Below are 22,986 nucleotides of genomic sequence, written 5' to 3'. Positions count from 1 at the left end.
TATTCAGAATGCCAAAGTCACATGTCAAGCCTAAACCAACCATTACACATTTAAAGTGCCATCTTTTGTAATGGGCAACAATTTACATTCGTCTTATGAAAGTGATCATTCCAACCCATTATTACCCCGTAAAGTGTCCATCAAAAACTCCAGTCACTAGATGGAGCGATGAAATCATTTTAGAACACATGTCATGTTTGTATTGCATCCAATGCATAAGAATGCCGTATGCAGGAGCGGTTTGCATCCAGTTCATAACTACTTTGCAGCATCAATCATCTTTTAACAAGAGTTGTAGAGTCCCTTTGTATACTGGTGATCCTTCATGCGTGCTACAATCATGAAATCTTATCAAATGGTTGTTACCAAAAAAAATTTTTAAAAAAAAATCACAAACACAGGTATTCAGCCTAAAAATACAGATTCAAGTACTGTTTACTGATTGCATACATTGGAGGAATAACATGAGAAAGCCTTTTGGGGTCAACTCTCCTGTTCAAAATTCAAGATCTGAATCCAACTTGAAAACTCAACCGTGAATCAGCAAGCCTCTTGAGTCCATTCAAATCTCATGTATGTCTTATAAACTACTCAGTTGAGACCTACGGAAAGAACCTATGCAAACTAGTCAATTACAAAGCAATACATTCTCTCCTATACTTTGCCCAGGCACTTGCTAAAGTGGAAGTTTTTCGTTGAAACAATGTATAGTGTGTGTTATAGCCTAATCTGTATTGTTTGTTAACCAGCTTTCTTGATCAGCTGATGTCTCATTGATTATCTGGTGTTGAAATCCTGCGGGTGTTGTATGAATTGCAGTGGCTGCACTTGTGCCCTAAAATGTGGTAGCGAACATTGCTAGTATTGTTGCAATCATTGCAAAGAATTGAAACCTGCAAAATACACACAGAACTCAGTACGTTGTTTAGTTGCAGCAGTCAGATCAAAATAACCACTATATAGATCAGCATAGACTGTTTTGGTACATTCCAGATCAGGAATGATAGAGGAACAAGCTATTAAAAAAAATCTCTCTTTTAGAAAGAGGAATAATTGTTGCAGCACAAGTAAGGCCCTCAAAAACTTAGTATATGTACCACGTTTTATGCACTAGGTAATGCAAAGAACCAGAATAATCATCCTAGAGACACTTTGATAGAAAGATAGTGGTAGAGTGGGAGGTGGGGTTTGAACCACAAACATGGGGCACCATAAAGGATGCTATTTACTGGCTATCACTTGAATCCCCATCCTAGAGAAACTTTTGGAAGTAGCTTTCTGCATATACCATCCAAATTGGCTACTTTTATACTACAATAAATCATGAAATTTTGTCAGCCACAACCTTTTTTTTTTTTTTGCAAAATAAGATAGGAATCAAAACCTATGGTATCCGCTCCATGATGATAGCTCTTTACCATTAGGATAAGACACCAATTGATTCTTTTTTATTTAGGCAAGATTCAAATCCAAGTCTCTTACCTAACACTAAGAGATTTTACCAATTGAGCTAACTGAAAACCACTAATTGTCCAAACAACCTTTTAGATTTTAGAAAAGTATTTTTTTTAAGTTTTAATCGATGTTCACAAAAGGCTTTTAGATTTCGGATTCAAGTGTCTAAGCTACATTGGAAGGTTTATTTGCACTCTATGCTTTAGAAAAGAAATGAATAATGAGTTACTGTGAACAGCCAGACATGTGTCATTGAAAAACAAAAAACAAAAAAAAGAACCACATTCTTCAGGGGATGTTAAAAACAGTCTACTTCAGAGGTTTGGTCAGTGTATAAATGTTCCACATAGCACAATTTTTAAAACTGACAAATCATATCACAAACTAATATGAATGATTTGAAAGATTTTTAGGGGGCAGTAAAATTATTCTTCCTACTTTCTACGAGCTTCATGCAAATCAAGTTTAAGCTAATGTTTGAGGCATGTAATGCATACTTAAAAGCAAACTAACATAGAAAGGCATGGATGAAGAAACTACCTCATTCTGGTATTCCTCAGGCATGGCAGTAGCTTGTATCTGTCACAGGAGATACATAGCCATATTAACACAGAACCACTTTATACAAAAAGCAGGAGTGGGAAATAGTCATCAATAGCAGGAAAAAGATAATATTCAGCAATAATTACTAATTTTGTATAAACATACTACAGTCAACTTCATGTATATAGACACATACATGCATATAACAAAGTCACACATTCCTACAACATTCAGGGCTACCAAAAGCAGGGCTCTAAGCAAACCCACCCAAAAAGTGGGTTATTTATGGTGCAAGAATTCATAGCATTTTCAATTCAAGCTAAGTAAAATAAGCAGCATGTATTTTAGTTTGTAAAATCTTAAACTCAGCTCCTTAGATCAATATATTCTTAATATGATAAGGACTTTTTTTATTGGTATAAATCAATAGTTGGGGGTGGGGAAATTTGAACCTAGATGTCTCCATTGAAAACAAAAGGAGGTTCCAATTGAGCTACAAGCCTCTTGGCTAATACGATAAGTTATAAGATCTAAATGCTAAAACTTATAGTAAGAGAAAAAGAAACTAAGATACCAGTCAGGGTTCCTGCCACCTATGAAACAAACACGCCAAGCCATATAGCTTCAACACTATCTCTTTTTTCCTATAAATAGCTTCAACACTGTCTCACTAGATTGATGTAAGATAATTTTCAAGCTCAACCCAATCCTATTATCGTTATACCTCAGACCACTACAATTGGAGGCTGGGATAATGTGATTCTAGATAACCATGCTTAATCCTGAACCCAAACTGGTTCATTCTTATAGATAAATGGATAATTCTACAAAATAAATGAATAAGAAACGCATCCTAGAGTTGCACTCTTTTTTTGCATTTTTCAATACAATTATTATTATTATACTACAAAATAAATGAATAGAAAAAGGGAAAGTATTCTTTTTGCAATAAAATAAGAAAAGTAAAAACTCCATACCTCCTCATCCAACAATCTCCAGTAAACAGACATCTCATGCACTGTCTTGGAGCAGATAGGACAACGATACCTAGGTGATAAATCCAACGCATTTACAGATCATAAAAAATTGTTGTTATTATCAATAAACAAATGAAATAAAAAATTGCAAAAGCAAGCTGAAGTTAACTGATTCTGCTCTGCCATCTCATGAAAGCAGTCCGTGTGCATTGTGTGTCCACACTTCATAATTGTGGTGCCTTTTATTGAGTCAAAAAGATACTGATGCATAAAAGTAAATAGTTAAAACACAGTTTTCTTCTAAACTTTGAAACAACTGTAATACTCAAAAGCTCAGACTTTTTTTTTTTGGGGATAAGAAATCAAATTCACAGACCTCATAACAAACAGGGCAGAAATTCTTCATGGAGTTCTCCACACATAAGTGATTATCACGCAGACTCAATGAATAGCAAGAACCTGAACTCAAGACCATAAAGATCCAAAATATATTCAAATACTAGCTTGAAAGAAAAAAAAAATACAGAATAATATATAATATAAGCAATGAGGATCAAGTGTTCAATAATAAAAAAGACAAACATTAGGTAAGACTGCAACGAAACTAAAACTAAAATGACAGAACAGACTTAGACTTTTAACATCTTCATATATGTTGATAGGATGTTCAGAAAATAAGGATGCCAAGTCTGTACAACATTTAATCAAGTGGCAAACTCGAAGTTTGGAACATCAGTACTATAACAAGTAAATAACATTCCAACCTAGAAAATTCTTATAGCATTATTTGTTGGTAATGCTCCAATCCGAATATTTCTTTTCACTTATCTGTTTCCTATTGGTAAACAGATAAACCCAAAAGGCCTTGAACCCACAACCTCACCCTCCACCTAACTCTTACAACAACCTCCTAATCTTCACCCTTTCATCCTTTTTTTTTTTTTTTTTTTTTTGATAGGTAAGAAAAAGTATATTCAAAAAAATGCTAAATGCAAATTAGCACCAGCATAACAAAAGTACAAAAAGGATGGAAAAGCAAAAACATAAAAAGACATTAATTACAAAGAAAGAGAGCTAAGGAATAGAGGAAGAGAGTCACTAGATGTGAGTCCCCAAGCCCTAGCCCAATCAAATAGGGAACCAGAAAAGAGTGGCAACATTTGGTCTTCGGATCTATCCAAATCCTCAAACGTCCGCCGATTGCATTCCTTCCAAATACACCACATCAAACACAACGGAACTAAGTTCCAAATGTAAGATGAATGCTTCCCGAACCAATGCCACCAACTAAATAGAAAATATGACACCGTACATGAGGGAACCCATGAAATCCCAAAAATGCGAAAGACAAAGCACCACAGCCGATAAGCCTTTCCACAATGTAACAACAAATGATCCACTGTCTCACCACAATAACGGCACATAATGCACCAGTCAACAAAATCAAAACCTCTAAGCCGCAAGTTATCGCCTGTGAGGATCCTATCCCATGCAGCTATCCAAACAAAGAAAGAGACACGTCGGGGTGCCTTAACCTTCCAAATGCCTTTGCATGGAAAAACAACGGAAGAAGAGCCATGTAACTTATGATAATAGGAGCGGATAGTAAAATCCCCGTTTTTTGTCAACTTCCATCTCAAACGATCACCATCAGTCCCTAAAGGTGAATTGGCTGCCAAGAATCGAAAGAAATCATCCACCACGTCTGCCTCCCAATCATTAGGACCTCGATTGAAACAAACATCCCAAGTTCTCCCATCCCCTGCTCCTTGACATATTAAAGATGATTCTACGGAAGCCTCTTTGTTTGCAGCAAAATTGTACAAGACTGGAAAAGCCAATTGGAGAGAGAGATCTCCACACCACCTGTCTGTCCATAATTTCACTCTATCCCCCACCCCAACCTTATAATGGACATTGTTGTTAAAAACTTCCCAGCCCATTCGGATACTTCTCCATAAACCACAACCATGAGCACCCCTTCCCAACTTAGAGGTCCACCCTCCCCATTCTTCCCCAAATTTCAAAGCTACCACCCTCCTCTAAAGCCTATTCTCCTCGATCCCAAAACGCCAAAGCCACTTTCCTAGCAAGGCTTTATTGAAAGTGGTCAATTTCCTAATACCCAGGCCACCATTAGCAATAGGCATACACACCTTCTCTCATCCCAATAAATGAGTCTTAGGGTCTCCCCACAGGAAGTCCCTTTGGAGCTTCTCGATTTTGTTTGCCACATATGTAGGGATGGTGAACAGAGACAAAAAATAAGTGGGAAGGCTGGATAGCGTGCTTTTAAGCAATGTCAACCTACCTCCTTTCGACAAATACAACTTCTTCCACCCGGCTAGCTTCTGTTCAATTTTTCCCAAGATAGGGTTCCAAATAGAGGGGGACTTATGGGACGCCCCTAACGGCATACCAAGATAAGTCATTGGCAAGGCCCCAACCCTACAACCCAATATCTCTGCCAAAGCATGCACATTATTTACCTCCCCTAAAGGAACCATTTCACTTTTAGCTAAGTTAACCTTCAAACCAGTCACAGCCTGAAAGCATAGTAACAGCAATCGAACATGTAGTACTTGCTCCACCACTGCATCACAAAACAAAATAGTATCATCCGCAAACAGCAAATGTGAAACACATTCCCCTCTTCCCTTCTTACCATCCGCCCTAAAACCACTAAGTAAACCTGTCCCCTCCATTCTCTTCACCATCCTACTAAACACCTCCATCATAACTAAAAATAATAAAGGAGACAATGGATCACCTTGTCTCAAACCTCTAGAGCTACAGTCAGCTGGGGTCCCATTTACCAACACAGAAAACTGCACTGTAGAGATACAAGTTCGAATCCAGCTACACCATTTCTCCTCAAAGCCCATTTTCTTCAATAACCTCAGAAGTGTCCCAATTCACATTGTCATAAGCTTTCTCAATATCTAACTTACAAATCACCCCCGGAATCTTACTCTTCATTCTGCTATCAACACATTCATTTGCAATGAGAACTAAATCAAGGATCTGCCTACCTCCCACAAAACTGTTCTAAGATTCAGATATCAGTTGATCTAACACCACTTTCAATCTGTTTGCCAAAACCTTGGCCAAGATTTTATATAAACTCCCTACTAAACTAATAGGTCTGAAATCACGAATGTTAGAGGCATCATTCTTCTTTAGGATCAAAGCTATAAAAGTAGCATTAAGAGATTTCTCAAACTTACAGTGTTGATAGAACTCTTCAAAGACTGCTAAAACATCTCTTTCTACTACTCTCCAGCAATGATGGAAAAAGGCCATAGAAAAGCCATCTGGACCTGGAGCTTTATCCCCCTCCATATTTTTTACCACTGATAGGATCTCATCCTTCTCAAATCTCCTCTCCAACCAGCCCCTCTCCAACTCCCCTATTTGATCAAACTCCAGTCCGTCCACAAAAGGTCTCCACTCCTCAGAATCCTGATACAAAATTTTATAAAAATGAACTACCTAAGCAGCCACTGCTGCTCCTTCCTCATAAATCACTCCATCCACTTCTAAGAAACTCAGATGGTTATACCTTCTATGAAAATTGGCCATCTTGTGGAAGAATTTAGTATTATTATCTCCTTCCTTAATGCATAACATCCTCGATTTTTGTCTCCAAGAGATCTCCTCTAGAGAAATAAGATGCTCTACTTGCGATCTCACTTCATTTTTCTCATTTCTCTCCGTCTCAGTGAGTCCAAGGGCCCCTTCCTTAGCATCTAGTAACTCTAAAGCCCCTAATAATTCTTTCTTCTTGCGCCCAACATTGCCAAACTCTTGGCGATTCCACTGAAAAATGTCTTCTTTCAAAGCTTTCAATTTTTTGGCAAACACATAACTAGGTGTACCCGAAAAAGAATGGCGATTCCACCATGAGTCTACTCTATCAACAAACCCGTCCGACTTCAACCACATATTCTCAAACCGGAAGGGACTTTTTCCCCTCGCCATACCCCCTGCCTCCAAAAGAATTGGGAAATGATCTGAAACTGGTCTTGGTAGAATCCGTTGGGTCACATCCGAAAAGTGTTGCTCCCAGTCATGTGACACTAGAGCCCTATCGATCCTAGACATGGATGGTTGGACAGTACCACTAGACCATGTATAACTCCCTCCCTCCAACGGCAAATCTATCAAGTTTAAATCTTCAATAGATTCAGGAAAATTTTCCCATAGCCAGTGTAAGCCTAGACCCACCCCTCTGTTCACTAGGAAAACGAACAATATTAAAGTCCCCAAAACAACACCAAGGAACATTCCAATATTGCTGAATACCCACCAACTCATCCCACAAATCACCCCTCAAATTGTTATCATTTGGGCCATATACCCCTGAACATGCCCAAATAAAACCATCCTCCACGCCTTTACACTGAACCGACACCGAGAACGAGCCAACCAAAACCTCCAACTTTTCTAAAACCCTTCTATCCCACATAATCAAGACCCCACCAGCCGTCTGATCAGCATCTAAAGCCACCCAATCCACATACAAACAGCCCCAAATATTGCAAACCAGCTGCCTATCTATGCCAGCAAGCTTTGTTTCTTGAAGGCATACAACATCACTTCCACTCACGTAACAAATTTCTCACTACCAGCCGTTTCTGAGAATCATTCAAACCTCTAACATTCCATGAAACCATTTTTAGCTTCATAAGACTTTTATGGCCCCACAACTATCTCTACCACACTTCCACCACACTATCTACCATCATAGTTAACCGTTGAAATTAAATTCCTTAACTCTCGTTTCCCTTTACCCGTGGAGGATGCAACTTTTTGAATAGCAGCTGTTTTCTTCCGCTGCTGGTTAATAACCAGCATCTCCCTTTCTAACCTTTGAAGATAAGCAATACACAACTTTTCATGACGATTCATAGAAAGCCCAATCACTTTACTAAAACCTGGGATTCTGTTCTTCACCCAATTAGAGACATCCAGCGTACCACCAAAATCTAACACCTCAGAATCTTTGTCCACTTCCATCGACAAGGCCAACCCCGAAGGGATAATAGTAGACAACGGATTACAATCTACCAAGTTCTCCTCTACACCCGAAACCACTTCTGAGAAAGCCACTTCCTCCACCGTCGAGACACCCAAACCAAATAGGCCACAATCTGAACTCGATTCCATCAACGCAAAATTGGGCTAACCAATCTCGCCCATATCTATCGACCTGGTGCCCTTGTTGTCCGCCCCTTGAATCAAAAGCACACTACTATCACTTCCTACTCTCTCCACAATATTGACACCAAAATCCACTAACCCCGCAACCGATAGTCTCTTAAGGATATCTGCCAAGAAAATACCCTTCGAGAGTTGCAAATTTGCCATGTCGGTCTTACCCGAAACCATCGTGGAGTCATCAAAGCTGAACCCGACAGATGAGCCACCATTTAATTCCATCGGAGCCACCACGAGACCGACAGAGTTAAACCTAGCAGAAGAAATACTCTTAAACTCCATCGGAGCCCCCACAAGACCATCAGAACTGGTCCCACCCTCCAACCCATCCACCACGGGGCTGTCGGAACTTTTCCCATCAATACAGCTACTGTTCTCCTCCATCGGCTTTGCCGCGAGACCATCGGAGTTGCTCCCAACCCCTATCTCAGCCACCGTGAGCCTGTCGAAGCTGATCCCATCAGAACAGCTGACTAACGAGCATCGGAGGCTCTACGTATCGGTCTACCATCTCGTTAATGGGCATCAGAGACTCGGGCTTATCTGAAGGGGCTATTGTTGGTGTCTCCGAGTGGGCCAGGGGTGTCGGGCTAGTCATAGAAGAAGGCTCGCCCATTTCGTAAACACTTGGGCCCGAGAAGCAAGCTTCATCTGACTTGTTAGAGCCCAAACCATTTTGGGCCAAAGTGGAATTCAAGCTTTGACCCACAGTGGGTTTATTTGCTTCCCGTGTAACCCATTTGAAGTATTTTGGTCCACCATTATTATAATCCCACGAAACCTTCCTTTTTCCTTTCTCACCCACCTCTACAATTAAACCTTTCCCTGTCCAGCATGTTTTCCTTAACGCACTCAACATACCATAATCAGATTCTTTTGAATTTGAAATAAACCTTAACGGGAGCCTCAATTTATTTCCTGCCGAGATTTTCTCTCCTAAATTCATATCCCCATTAATGCTCCAAGATATCCCAACTCCTCCACCAGCCGCTAACGGGCAAGGATTGGCCACCGGTTCAGTACTCAGCACCATCTTTGCATGGTCTAGATCAGACACCACCATCTTCTCCTCTCCTAACTGTGTCATCTTCCCCTTGTCTGTGATACTTAACTACTTAAGCTGCTTTCTATCCTCTACTTTTCCTTGATAGCCTTGCACAGCTTCAGCAAAAGTTCTAGAGTTTTGAATCTCCAAATTATGCCTATGCACCTGAGGGTTAAATTTTGGAAGACCAGTTCCAACCACCGCATATTGGGAAGAATACAACATCTTTCTTAGTTCAAGCCCAAAAGCCCTCCAACCATTTTTCTCTTTGCCTTTAGGGATTTCAGGTTCAATCTCCCACCCACTTAGTGTCCAAATTTGTTTATACATACTGCTCTCCCATGAATTCTGACGGAAACATAAATAAAAACTCCCACATGATGATGGCAATTCAATGGGTAATGTACAATTTAAAAGCATCCATGCATCATACAAACCCAACTTCTATATATAAATAGACACACACAAGCCCAGCACTAATCATAATAAATTTCTTGTAGTAAAACGTCAATGTAACTATAATGCCGGCATGATCAACCACCAATTGCATATAACTAACTTATATCACTAGAATGATTGTCCCATTAATCTGAAAGCCTGTTCTTAACAATCAATCAACAATAAAATGTTCCAACTTCTAAGTAAATATGATTGGAAAATGAAACCAACCCAATGTTATGATAATCTAATAATCTTACCATGGAATAACCTTACTTATATACAGGAAAATGAAAGTATGAATAACTGGAATACAAACAATCCCATTGATAAATCACTATATTAAAAGAGAGCAAGGTAAGAAGTTATGTACCGCACTTCTTACAGTGAAAGAAGTTATCACGACCACCAACTCTGAAAGTCACAATTCAATTAGCATAAGACATATATGCAGAAAGCTGAAATCAGATCAACTCATGAAATTAATTTACAGATAACCCACTTACTTACCTACAAATCCCACATTCTTCACAATGAAATTGCCCCTTATCGGTCTGCACAAACAGCAACATTGTATAGCATCAAATACTGAAAATTTTAACACCATGAAAACATCCAGAAGCTTAAATCTGCTTTGACCAAATAACTAATCAACCAAACAACTATCTTACATCATCATAGAATTTGCACACATCGCAAAAGTACTCTCCCATGTTGACACCACAGTTAGAACAAACCTGAGCAACCTGCAACACAACACAAAAACAATATATGCCCATTAACTTAATTCAGAAACATAACAAAAATCAACATATAAAAGGAGAGAAGAATCATTCAAACCACAACTTCAAACCTGCTGCTCAGTATTGCAAATCAAACATACAACCTGAAAAGAAAAAAAAAAATCACATTCCACAACCATTTTCATTAATAATAACAACAACTAGCCTCTTCACATACGCTATGCGCGTGATATAGGCATTTAAAAACAATAAAACAGTTTTAAGCTGTGTGTCCTAATTATTATTAATAATAAACCCCATCACCTACAACTTACAGAAATACACATACATGCTTAACATCTTGCCTGACCAGCTCATGATGATCTTTTGGGTTGCTCAGGTTGCTCTAAAAATCATCAAAATATTGAAAAGAAAAAAATACCCAGATGAAATTTTTTCCAATAAATGCATTTAGAAGTTAATTCACACATAAATACCAACACACACACACACACGCACGCAAATATATAGAAAGAGACCGTGACGTCATTGTGGCAGTGGCGGCAAGGGAAGATCTGGTTGCAACATGGGGCTCGAATATTGCATCGTCTCTTATAGTGCTCACACCTAAACCAGAAAAAATAAATAAATAAACAGTTACTTCCATGACCCACAAATTTGACAAACAAAAACAAAAGCACCAAAAAACAGAGAAAGTGGATGAGAGAGTGTGATGAAAAAGATGTTGTAACCCGTATTCGGATTTTCCAAAGTCCTTTGGTTTGGTAAGAGGAGTTGCAGCAGAGTCTTGTTGATGTTGTTGTTCCATTGATGTTGTTGTTGGGGTTACAGGAGGGACCGAGAGAGAGAGACAAATAGAGAGCTGAAAGATGAATTGGTCGATTGGGTTTGTTATGATTTTGATAGAGAAGAGAAGGGGACTATTTGTTTCTAATTTATATTTCCCAACTATTATGTTCCAGTTTCTCAACAAAAAAAAAAAAAAAAAAACTATTATGTTCCATTTAGGGTTTTTTTTTTTTTTACTTTCTTTCTTTTCTTTTTTTCTTTCTTTTCTTTTTTTTGGATAAAGTTTGGTTTAAATTTTCGTTATAGCCAAGAACTACAACTCTTGCTACAAAAATTAACGTGTCTATATATATGTTCTTTATGTTCTTAATAAGCATATCAAATTTTAAATCGATTGGATGTTATTTATTGTTCAATTTATAAACTTATTTTTTTATACAAAATTTTATAATATGAAAATTTGAAATTTAAATATTTAATTGATAACATAATTTGATCTTTGACATTTAGCAAAAAAAAAAAGTTTGATCTTTGATTTTCTAGATTTTTTTTTTTTTTTTGCATTTTTTCTTATAAAATTTAATTTTCATAGAGATATTGAATAGTTTTAACTTACAAGTAAACGAATTGCATGAGATAGGATAATAGAAAAACTTTGACCAATATATCTTGCAACTCATTCTATTTGTTGTCCATAATCCATAACTATGGTTGCCATAGAACATAGTAAGGGTTTCCTTTTAAAAAAAATAATTAAAAAAAAAAAGGCCAAAGAAAAACAAAATGGATGATTATGATCCTTTTAATCAACTTTAGTAGTAGTAATTGATAGAGGACATTTCATGGTGAATATTTTGATCTTGACAAATCTAACACTATACAGTCATACAAATACCATGTCCATTTTTGTTCTTTTTTTTTTTTATATGGGTTGCAAATTATCAATGTAAGATCACAATTAAAGGTAAGAACAAACAACTTTTGGTAATAACATTTGCTCAAAAAAATAAAAATAAAACTTTTGGTAATAATAATTACAGATGTACACAGTTCAATCGGTGCATTCACTGAAATTGGCGATTTTTACACCGCATCGCATAGGTCAATTTGTCTAATTACATTACTGCACCATTGGATTGGTCCTGAGTCTTGACCAACCACTTGTGGTCGAATTTTGTGGCGTCGGTGCAATCGACTCAACCGGTTTGAGTTGATCAATTGGGTTATGCCAAAAGAATACTCTATTTTTATTTAGATTTTTGTTAACCTGCTCCTTTGTTTGTTTCAGCATTAACCTTTTTTGAAAAATTGTTCATTTTTCAAAGAGCATTTTCTGGAAAATTATTTCAAATTTTAGTGTTTGGTAACAATTTCGAAAATTAGCTTGAGAATATTTTCTTTTATTTGGTATGCAAATTTTTCATATATATAGAGCCGGCACTATACTAGAAGCAAATGTTGGGGTAACCTAAGTCCCCTAATGTTAACTAATACTATTATTGTAAGGATACAATTTGTATCTAAGCCCAAAATAGTGAGAAGATAGGCCCAAAGAGCCCAATACAATGAATTTGTAGAGAGTGGGTTGAAAATCTAGGTTCTAATGAGTTTGTATATCAATTGTAATGAGTCAAGATCCCTATAGAACAAGGATGAAGCAGGTTTATATAATGAAAATCATCATCGGACTCAATTTGAGGAGGCTAGTACTTCTATATATCTCACTTAATGACAGTTTACAAATATTGTTCTTTAGTCTACAGTGTTTTTCTCTACTTCTTTCCGATCCCCTTTTCTAGGAGTCTCCTCTCCCTTTTATATCATTCTTTCTCCTCTCTCTACCCTCCACGTATGGATCAGATTGCTAGCCTGGATACTTGTCCCATCAGCACCTTCCTGAAGTCTTTGAAAATAGCTGTAAAGTTGAACCTTGCTGCACATGCATCACTTCCTCATTAATGCGGCCAGAAAGTTAGCTGCAGAGCATTCAATGCAGTGGTAGCAGCTTTCTCTCTAGATATTTAATAGTCTTTCCTTGTCCTGTGCTCTTACAATATATATCCCTACCTACATGATCATCTAGAACGTTGCTTTTGAGTGGTGGACAATACATTTCAACCTCTACGTAGTTGAGCCAAAGAGGTATTCCTTCTCGGACCACCTTATCGGATGATCATGATCAGACTTTACTTCTTTATATACCAACACGAACTCTTAGTAAGATATTTACCCATCCTCGAACTACCTAATATCCTCGAATTGAGCCTCAAGCCCAATATGCACATAAATACGTAGTCCTGGACCTATTTCTCCCACAATAGCCCCTCGAGATTCTTCTTTCTGGCTCCTCGATAAGAAAGGAGGATTTCGATGTCACTATAATCACTCTGTGCTCATCATACATCATCTCTAACTGCACAGATGCCTTTTTAACTGCCCAAGGCACACTCTTAACGCTTCGGCTCACGAGACGCTGCCTCCATTAAATATTTACAACTCTATGTCCCCCACGTTCTACGACGTGATGCAAATCCAACGGCTACGGATTTCGCTGGAACCTAGGCGGGAATTTTACCTCTTGTAACTCTTCTTTGATATAAATACTATCCAAATTAATCCCTTAGCTCACTTTTGCACTCATACACTGAACTTGCAAACTTACCTAATCTACTCGTGCCCTCACGATTACCAAAAGCTAGTCCGAGGAGAGTTTTCTTTCTCGTGTAAGTCTTCATAAATCTCTTCGATTATTTTCTTTTCATCTACTTCTCTCTCTTCTGTGTCTTTTTCTCCTCGACTCTTCTTCCCTCTCTCCATCTTCTTAGTACCTTTAAACCTCTATTAGGAATGGGTAAGTTCATCGGTTTGGTAGATTCTGAGGAGGAAATAGAGAGTTTTAAGGCCACCTATAGGATCCCACCAGGAGTTTTAATTAGATACTGCAAGGTAGGGGAATGACATGAGAAAAGGTGGGAGGGAGAAGTAGTAATCCTAATAATTGCCTTTATAAAGGGATGAAAATCCCCTACAAGACGAATTCTTGTTTCTGCAGCCATGAGGATCATCTGCCTCATACGAGAAAGACTCACTTGGGGGAGTCCTTAACTTGGGCCTGTAACTGCTATGCCCACCATCATTAGAAGAATAGTCAGAAATGGAAGGAGTTCGCTTCCGTCGCTTGTGACACAACTTTCTCCTCAAATGATCAATCTCCAACTGCATGGCTCTAGCATTTTCTTCATGAGAGACTCTGCTCCCACCTCGTGACTGACTCCTGCTAGTATGTGTGGTGTGCACACTTCCCTCCCGATCCCTACTTTGTTCAAGATTAAGAAAGTGATCTTGACTCTGGGACCCCATAAACTCCACCTGGAGTGGACCTAAACCTACCATAACTAGACGTTAAACTCACTAAAACACAAGGCTTTCCTACAGATGATGCTAATTGTAAGGACACAATTTGTACCTAAACCCAAAATAGTGAGGGAATAGGCCTAAAGAGCCCAATACAATGAATTTGTAGAGAGTGGGTTGGAAATCTAGGTTCTAACGAGTTTGTATATCAATTGTAATAGGTCAAGATCCCTATAGAAGAATATTATATTTATATGAGATGCAACGAATGAGAAAGAGAGATTGTTTTCCAAAATTTGTTTTTGGAAAACAACCTATAGAAAATAAGCCTTAGATAAGATTGTTTTCCGTTGAGTAAAGATTGTTTTCCATTGACCAGTTTTTTTTTTTTGTACTACCAAATACTGAAAAATGTGAAAAACTATCTTTACAAAAAGTTTTCCAACAAAACAAACAGAGCATACATGGTTGGACCTTTTGAACCAAGCCAAAAGATACAATTATAATAAATAGGGGTCTTCACATGAGTTACATTTAAAAAATAATAATAATTGGTGAAACAATAGTTTCATCTTTTTTATAGATAAAAGATAGAAATGTTTTCATTTTTAATATGGCAATCTAATACTAACCCTTGTGCAAAGCCAACTATGAAAGAACTTTCTATAATAACCCTTGTGCAAAAATTTCTAGTAATTTATTACTAATCCTTATAAAGCCAACTAATAAAATTCACGTGTAAACACAAAGAAGTGATGCCCTATTCTTTTGGATAGAACATTCTAGTTCATGCCCACAAGACACTTGAAAGTCCTATGAGTATGTAGTGTGGTGGTTAGAACTTAAGACCTCAATTTGTACAACACGTTCTGTAAGTCTATTAAGCTCGTGGGTGTTCCCAAACGATTTTCTTTTAAAATAATTGGATAGTTATAATGAGGGAGGGGGATTAACCCAAATGTCATGGAAATATCAATAAATACTAAAAAGTTGAGCTACAAGACTCTTGAAACTGGAAGGAAAGTTATTAAATCTTTATTTTGTTAAGAACTTACAATTTTTACAACTTACTAAGTGAGCATTTGGATAACTGATGCATTTCAGCGTTTTACGTTTTGTGTTTTTTTTTTTTTTTTTTCTTTCTTTCTTTAGGACCAGTGCCTCTTGCACTATTCATGGGACATGAACAGTGCAAATAAGCAAATGAATAGTATTTTCATTTATGAACTGTAACTGAAAATTATTTTTTTATTGTTTTCAGTTTTCAGAAAAATAAGCAGTATCCAAACGAACCCTAAATAACAACAATCCTAAAAAAACCAACTTAATGTAAAATAATAATTAAGATCAAATGAATCATATCCTAATATGATAACTGCTTTGACTAGTGATAAGACTTACCTTACTATTTAAAAAAAAAAAGAATTAAAACTAAATGTAGGGTCAATGGGCCCCGAAATATGTGTTGGGTTGGCCCAAGAGTATTTGCTGGGCTAAAGGCCCAATCTGAGGACACTGAATGGTCCAATGATGTGTAAATATCAACCCACGAAGCAATACTAATAGGTAAAGAAGTGATATCTGGTCAAGCATATCTAAGAGGATGGTCCGAGGAAGAGTATGTCATCGGTTATGTAAAGCCGAAGTAGGAGAAGGGCTGGTTAACGTCCACAGGCAATATTCTAGAAGATTCTATAGGTAAGGGTAAACACGGTATATGTAGAAGATAAGAAGAAGGGCAGTGGAATATCTAAAGATAAAATTGTTACCACCACCACCGCATTGAATGCCCTACAACTGCTTCTCTGGCCACATTGATGGGGAAGTGATATCTGAGCATCAGAGTTTAGCCTTACAGCTGCCTCCAAAGATTTCAGGAAAGTAGGATGGGACAAGTATCTAGATCAGTAATCTGATTCATACGTGGAAGATGGCGAGAAGGGGGTAGAGGATATAAAAGGAAAAGGAAGATGCTTAGAAAGGGGAGGCGGAAACGGAGAGAAAACACTGTATACATCACCATCCTTAGTTGTAATTTATCTTGGAAAGAGATAATACAAATCATCCTCGGTTTGTGTCCGAAGATAAAGTTCTTTCATATAAACAATTCCTTATGTGTAATGTTGTGATGAAGCCTATCATTTTAGTTATCTAACATCACTAGAGCCTAGATTTCAAGCCCACTCTCTACAAATTTCATTGTATTGGGCTTTTTGGGCCTATCCCCTTCTCACTGTGGGTTTGGATGCAAATTGTGACCTTACAATTGGCGCCGTCTGTGGGAAATCTTATGTTTTAGGAAATTTAGCATTATGGTAGGCTCAGGTCCACACCGTGTGGAGTCTATCGGGTCCCAGCATGAGGATCACTCCTTGCATCTTGAGCAGGAAAGGGACAGAGAGGGCAGTGTGCATACGGCGCACACTAACAGGAGTCATTCACGAGGTGGAAGTAGAATTTCTCACAAGGAAAATGCTAAGGCCATGTAGAAGGAGATTGACCACCTGAAGAGAAAGTTGAGTTGCGAAAGGCGAAAGCGAACTCCTTCTTTTTCTGATCCTTCTTCTAAGGACATTAGAGATGGCAGCTACAGGCCGAGATCAAGAACTCCCCCGGATAACACCTTCTCCTATAAGGAGGACAATCTGCATGAATATAGGGGTAAAAATTCTTTTTCCAGGGGCTTGGGAAATGATGCTATGAGTAGGACGTTACATCAAATCTCCAAGTAACCCTTCACACGTAGGGTGGAAAAAGGTATGCTTCCTCGTCGGTTCACCCAGCCAACATTCACCATTTATAATGGTCGAACAGATCTTGTGAAGCATGTGAGCCATTTTAATCAAAGGATGGCGGTGCATTCCAAAAATGAGACTTTAGTGTGCAAAGTTTTCCCATCCAACCTAGGACTTGTGGTGATGAGGTGATTTAATGGCTTGAGGGCAGGCTCCATTGATTCCTTTATGGAGCTTACTCGGGCGTTTGGGTCTCTCTTTATTACATGTAGCAGAGTTCCTCGACCTCTGGATTCGTTACTATCTATGGCCATGCGAGAAGGGGAAACCTTAAAAACGTACTCTAACAGGTACTGGGAAATGTTTAATGAGATCGATGGAGACTTTGATGATGTAGCGATAAGGACCTTCAAGGTCGGCCTGCTTGCTGAGCACGACTTAAGGAAGTCTCTAACCAAAAAGCCTGTAAGGAGTGTACGTCGGCTCATGGATCGCATTGATGAGTACAAACAGGTTGAGGAAGATTAACAGCAAGGTAAGGGAAAGACGAAGGTTATCCCTCAGGAGAGGAGGGATTTTAGGTCGGACAAATACAACAACAACAGACCCAGAAGAGATTTTGCTAGGCAAACTGGTCTTACCACTCCTTAAGTGGTTAATACTATATTTCGGGAACCGGTGCACCAGCTATTGGAAAAAATCCAGAATGAACCATATTTCAAACGGCCCAACAAGATGGCAGGAGACCCCATGAGGCGGAGAACCTTCTTTGCCAATATCATTGGGAAAGGGGTCATACCATAGAGGATTGTCAGACTCTGTGGAATCATTTGGAGCAGTTGGTTAAGGAGGGAAGGTTAAAGCAATTCTTGTATCGGCCTAATGGGCAGGGAAACCATTCAGGGGTGGTGAACTAGGGCAGAACTTCATCAAAGCCTCCTCTAGGTACGATCAATGTTATTTTTGCAGCTCTTGGGAGGGCTGGTTCTCGTCCTTCCAGGGTGATGTCTGTAGCACGAACCCTCGCCGAGGATTCTAGTTTTAAGCCGAAGAGGACTAAAGGGAATGTCCCACCAATCTTAGGTTTCTAGGAGGAAGACAAACTTGGGACTATCCAACCGCACGACGATGCTTTAGTGGTTACACTGAGGATAGGGGCTACGGCGTGAAGAAGGTGAGGGTTGACTAGGGTAATGGTGCAAATATTACGTACCCTAACTTGTTCAAGGGGCTAAATTTAAAGCTTGGGAATCTCACAGCTTATGATTCGTCATTGATAAGTTTTGAGGGGAAGGTTGTCATACCAAAGAGGCATATTAGGTTGTTTGTGCAATCAGGCCCAGAAGTGGTAGACGTGAATTTCGTTGTGGTGGATGCCTACTCTCCCTACACAACCATTGTGGCAAGACCTTGGTTGCATGCTCTAGATGCCGTGTCCTCAACTCTACATGTCAAAGTCAAGTTTCCATCTGGGGATCAGATCGAGGAACTAATTGGAAGTCAGTCTATGGCTAGACAGTGCATGGCAGCTGCAATTCTGCATCAGCCTGGACCGGAATCCTCAGCCTCAACTGAGGGGAGGCCCATAGCAATCAATGCTTCTGACCACGCACAGGGTATCAGCGGTAAAAGAACCTGCATGTGAAGGATTAGAGAAGGTTCTTATAGATAATGACCCCGAAAAGTTCTTTTAGGTGGGAGTTCAGTTGCCACCTCAAGAGAAGGCGAAGCTGGTTATGTTTTTGAAGAAGAATGTGGATATATTTGCATGGAATGCTTATGAGGCCTCCGGGGTTAATCCGAGTTTCATTTGTCACCATTTGAATGTCAATCCGGCTGTAGTGTCGAGGAGGCAACCACCCCGGCTCTCATCTAAAGAGCATTTCGAGGCCATCAAGGAAAAGGTACTCGAGCTCAAAAAGGCTGGTGCTATCAAAGAGGTGTTCTATTTTGAATGGTTGGCTCATACAGTGGTAGTGAAGAAGAAGAATGGGAAGTAGAGAGTATGCGTAGACTTCACAGACCTGAACAAAGCTTGTCTTAAAGATTCTTTCTTAATGCCTCGTATAGATCAGCTAGTGGATGCTACCGTTGGGCATTCTCGGATGAGTTTTTTGGATACTTTTCAAGGTTATCACCAAATAACTTTGGCTTTGGGTGATCAGGAGAAGACAGCCTTTGTCACTCCTATAGGAAATTATCATTATAAGGTGATGCCTTTTGGCTTAAAGAACACAAGAGCTACCTATCAAAGGATGATGACCCGAATGTTTGAGCCACAGCTGGGAAAGACTATTGAAGTGTATGTGGATGACATGGTGGTGAGAAGTAAAATGGTTTTTGTGCATGTGGAAGACCTAAATGATACTTTTCAGACGCTAAGGAGGTACAAGTTGTGCCTCAACACTTCCAAGTGTTCTTTTGGTGTGGGATCTGGTAAATTTCTGGGCTATATGGTAACTCATCAGGAAATTGAAGTTAACCATGCACAAGTCCAGGCAATTAATGGCTTACAGCCACCTCAGAATCCTAAAGAAGTTTAGAAATTGACAGGGATGACTGCTGCCCTCAACGGGTTTATTTCTCGGTCCACAGATAGGTGCATGCCTTTTTTCCAGTTGCTAAATAAGTGGAAGGGATTTGAATGGACTGAGGAATGTGCTTCAGCTTTTCAACAGCTTAAAGAGTATCTTTCGCGACCACCCATTATGTCTCGGCCAGAGGTTGATGAAGTTTTGTTCGCGTATATTGCTGTGGCTAGTCATACCGTTAGCTTGGTTCTGGTACGGGTTGATAACGGGGTGCAGAGACTAGTTTATTACGTGAGCAAATCTTTACATGAGGCCGAGGTGCATTATTTACCGTTGGAAAAGGTGATTCTAGCAATGGTGCATGCTACGCGTAAACTTCCCCATTACTTCCAATCTCATACAGTTGTTATTTTAACTCAACTTCCTCTTAAGTCTATACTTCAAAGCGCTGACTATACGGGAAGAATTGCCAAATGGAGTACCATCTTGGGGGCTTTTGATATCAAATACATGCCTCGCACCTCCATGAAGGGCCAAGTCCTTACTAATCTGGTGGCGGAGTTTGCTGAGCCTTCATTAGAAGAGAATGCTAAGAGGTTGGACATGGATGAAAAATCAGTTGCAATAGTTTCGTGCAAGGAATCTTTGATATGGAAAGTGTATGTTGATGGGGCAGCAAATCAAAGAGGATCTGGTGTGGGGCTAGTTTTGGTGTCCCCTAAGGGAATTACTTTTGAGAAATCCTTGAGACTGGGGTTTTCGGCCACCAACAATGAGGCAGAATATGAAGCTTTACTGGCCGGAATGGATATGGTTCAGAAAATGGGTGGAAAAAAGTGCAAATATTCTCTGGTTCACAATTAGTGGTGGGCTAGGTGGAAGGAAAGTTAGAGGCTAGAGACCCGAGAATGCAAGAGTATCTAACTCGGGCCAGGTATTTACAATTAAAGTTTGAATCTTTTACCTTGTTACATATCTCCAAGAGTATGAATACCCATGCTGACTCCTTGGCTACCCTTGCGACATCCTCGGCACAGGACCTACCTCGGGTCATCCTCATTGAAGATCTGTGCAAACCCATTGGAACAAGAGTGGCACCATTCAGATTCACCAAATTAGGGCGGGACCAAGTTGGATGGATCCTATAGTGTCATTCCTTAAAACTGATATCTTGCCCGAAGAGAAGTTTGAAACAGATAAAGTACGTAGAAAAGCACCTTAGTTCTGGCTGTCCGAGGATCAAAAGTTGTACAAACGCTCCTTTTAAGGACCGTATTTGCTGTGTATACACCCTGAAGCAACGAAATTATTTTTGGAAGAGTTGCATGAAGGGATTTGCGGAATTCACACAGGAGGAAGGTCTCTGTCTCATAGAGCTCTTACACAAGGGTATTAGTGACCCAATATGCAGAGGGAGGCACAAGATTATGCAAAAAAGTGTGACCAATGTCAGAGATTTGCTCCCAACATCCATCAACCAGGGGGTGTCCTTAATCCTCTGTCTAGTCCTTGGCCTTTTACTTAATGGGGCTCGAACATTGTAGGGCCTTTCCCAAAGGCAGTAGAGAATAGGAGGTGGTTACTCGTTGGAACAGATTATTTCACTAAATGGGTTGAAGCTAAGCCATTGTCAAACATTAAGGATGTGAATGTGAAGAAGTTTGTCTAGAAAAACATTGTCACCAGGTTTAGAATCCCTCATACTCTCATTTCAAATAACGGCCTACAATTTGATAGTAAAGACTTCGAAAGATATTGTTGTGATCTAGGCATCACGAATAGATATTCTACTCCAGCATATCCACAAGGGAATGGGCAAGCCGGGGCGGTCAATAAAGTTATAGTTAATAGGCTTAAGAAAAGACTGGATGATGTTAAGGGGAGATGGGTGGAAGAATTGCCACATGTTTTGTGGACGTATCGAACCACACCTCGAAGATCCACTGAAGAGACACCCTTCTCTATGACTTATGAAGCCGAGGCTGTAATCCCTCTAGAAACTGGGTTTCCAACACTAAGGACGAGCTCTTTCATCCCAAGCAGTAATGACAATTTATTAGAAAGAAGCTTAGACTTAGTTGAGGAACGACGAGAGAATGTCATGGTTCAACTAGCTTACTATCAACACAAACTCAAGCAAGGGTATGATTCCCATATGAAGCTACGGCCACTTGCACTTGGAGATTTGGTATTGAGGAAAGTTTTGGGTACTGCAAAGAACCCAGCGTGGGGAAAACTAGGACCTAACTAGGAAAGACCTTATCGTATTACCTCAGTTGCTGGCCTAAGGGCTTATTATCTTGAAGATCTAAATGAACATGTTGTACCACGTCCCTAGAATGTAAATAACATGCGAATGTATTATTATTAATAAAAGGCACTTCTGTCATTTTATTTTTAGTTCGCATTGTATTGCGTTGGTTATTATGTTTATAAATATCAAGCTAAAACTTGGTCATGCTTGGCTCCTTGGACTATATGCCTTGTATAAATTGATATTTTATTAAGTGTTGAACAAAACTTTAGTTATGTCTGGTCCTCAGATCATCTACTTTGGGAAAATTAACACTTCAACTCTTTTTTTTCTAAGTATCAAATTGAAACTTGACCATGCTTGGCTCCTCGGACCATATGCCTTGGATAAATTAATATTTTATTAAGTGTTGAACAGAACCTTAGTTATGTCTGGTTCTCGGATCATCTACTTTAGGGAAATTAACACTTCAACTCTTTTTTCTAAGTATCAAACTGAAACTTGGCCATGTCTGGCTCCTCAGACCACATGCCTTAGATAAATTGATATTTTATTAAGTGTTGAACAGAACCTTAGTTATGTCTAGTCCTCAGATCATCTATTTTGGGGAAATTAACACTTCAATTCTTTTTTCTAAGTATCAAATTGAAACTTGGCCATGCCTGGCTCCTCGGACCACATGTCTTGGATAAATTAATATTTTATTAAGTGTTGAACAGAACCTTAGTTATGTCTGATCCTCGAATCATCTATTTTGGAAAAATTAACACTTCAATTCTTTTTTCTAAGTATCAAATTGAAACTTGGTCATGCTGGGCTCCTCAGGTCCCATACCTTGTATATATAGATGTTTTATTAAATATTGGTTAGAATCTTAATTATGTTTGATCCTCGGACAACCT

General features: G+C 39.0%; 1 protein-coding gene across 2 annotated transcripts; it reads right to left on the bottom strand.

Annotated features, from left to right (window-relative positions):
- Nucleotides 1–404: 404 nt before the first annotated feature.
- On the bottom strand, nt 405–11,322 carry LOC142613279 (E3 ubiquitin-protein ligase MIEL1-like). Of its 2 annotated transcripts, none has more exons than XM_075785564.1 (12): nt 11,153–11,322; nt 10,940–11,027; nt 10,750–10,806; nt 10,532–10,564; nt 10,350–10,424; nt 10,189–10,232; nt 10,052–10,092; nt 3,352–3,434; nt 3,145–3,236; nt 2,976–3,045; nt 1,996–2,034; nt 405–893 (listed from the first exon to the last, which is right to left on the bottom strand). In XM_075785564.1, the coding sequence occupies exons 1-12, from the start codon at nt 11,227–11,229 to the stop codon at nt 771–773; spliced, it is 822 nt and encodes a 273-aa protein (XP_075641679.1). In that variant the 5' UTR covers nt 11,230–11,322; the 3' UTR covers nt 405–770. The 2 variants fall into 2 exon arrangements, with proteins under 2 accessions (XP_075641679.1, XP_075641680.1); XM_075785565.1 differs by having other exon boundaries at nt 10,064–10,092.
- Between the last annotated feature and the right edge of the window lie 11,664 nt (nt 11,323–22,986).

The sequence above is a fragment of the Castanea sativa genome, chromosome 10, assembly GCF_040712315.1.
Source record: "Castanea sativa cultivar Marrone di Chiusa Pesio chromosome 10, ASM4071231v1".
NCBI classification, from domain to species: Eukaryota; Viridiplantae; Streptophyta; class Magnoliopsida; order Fagales; family Fagaceae; genus Castanea; species Castanea sativa.
This window is presented reverse-complemented; position numbering and strand designations above follow the sequence as displayed.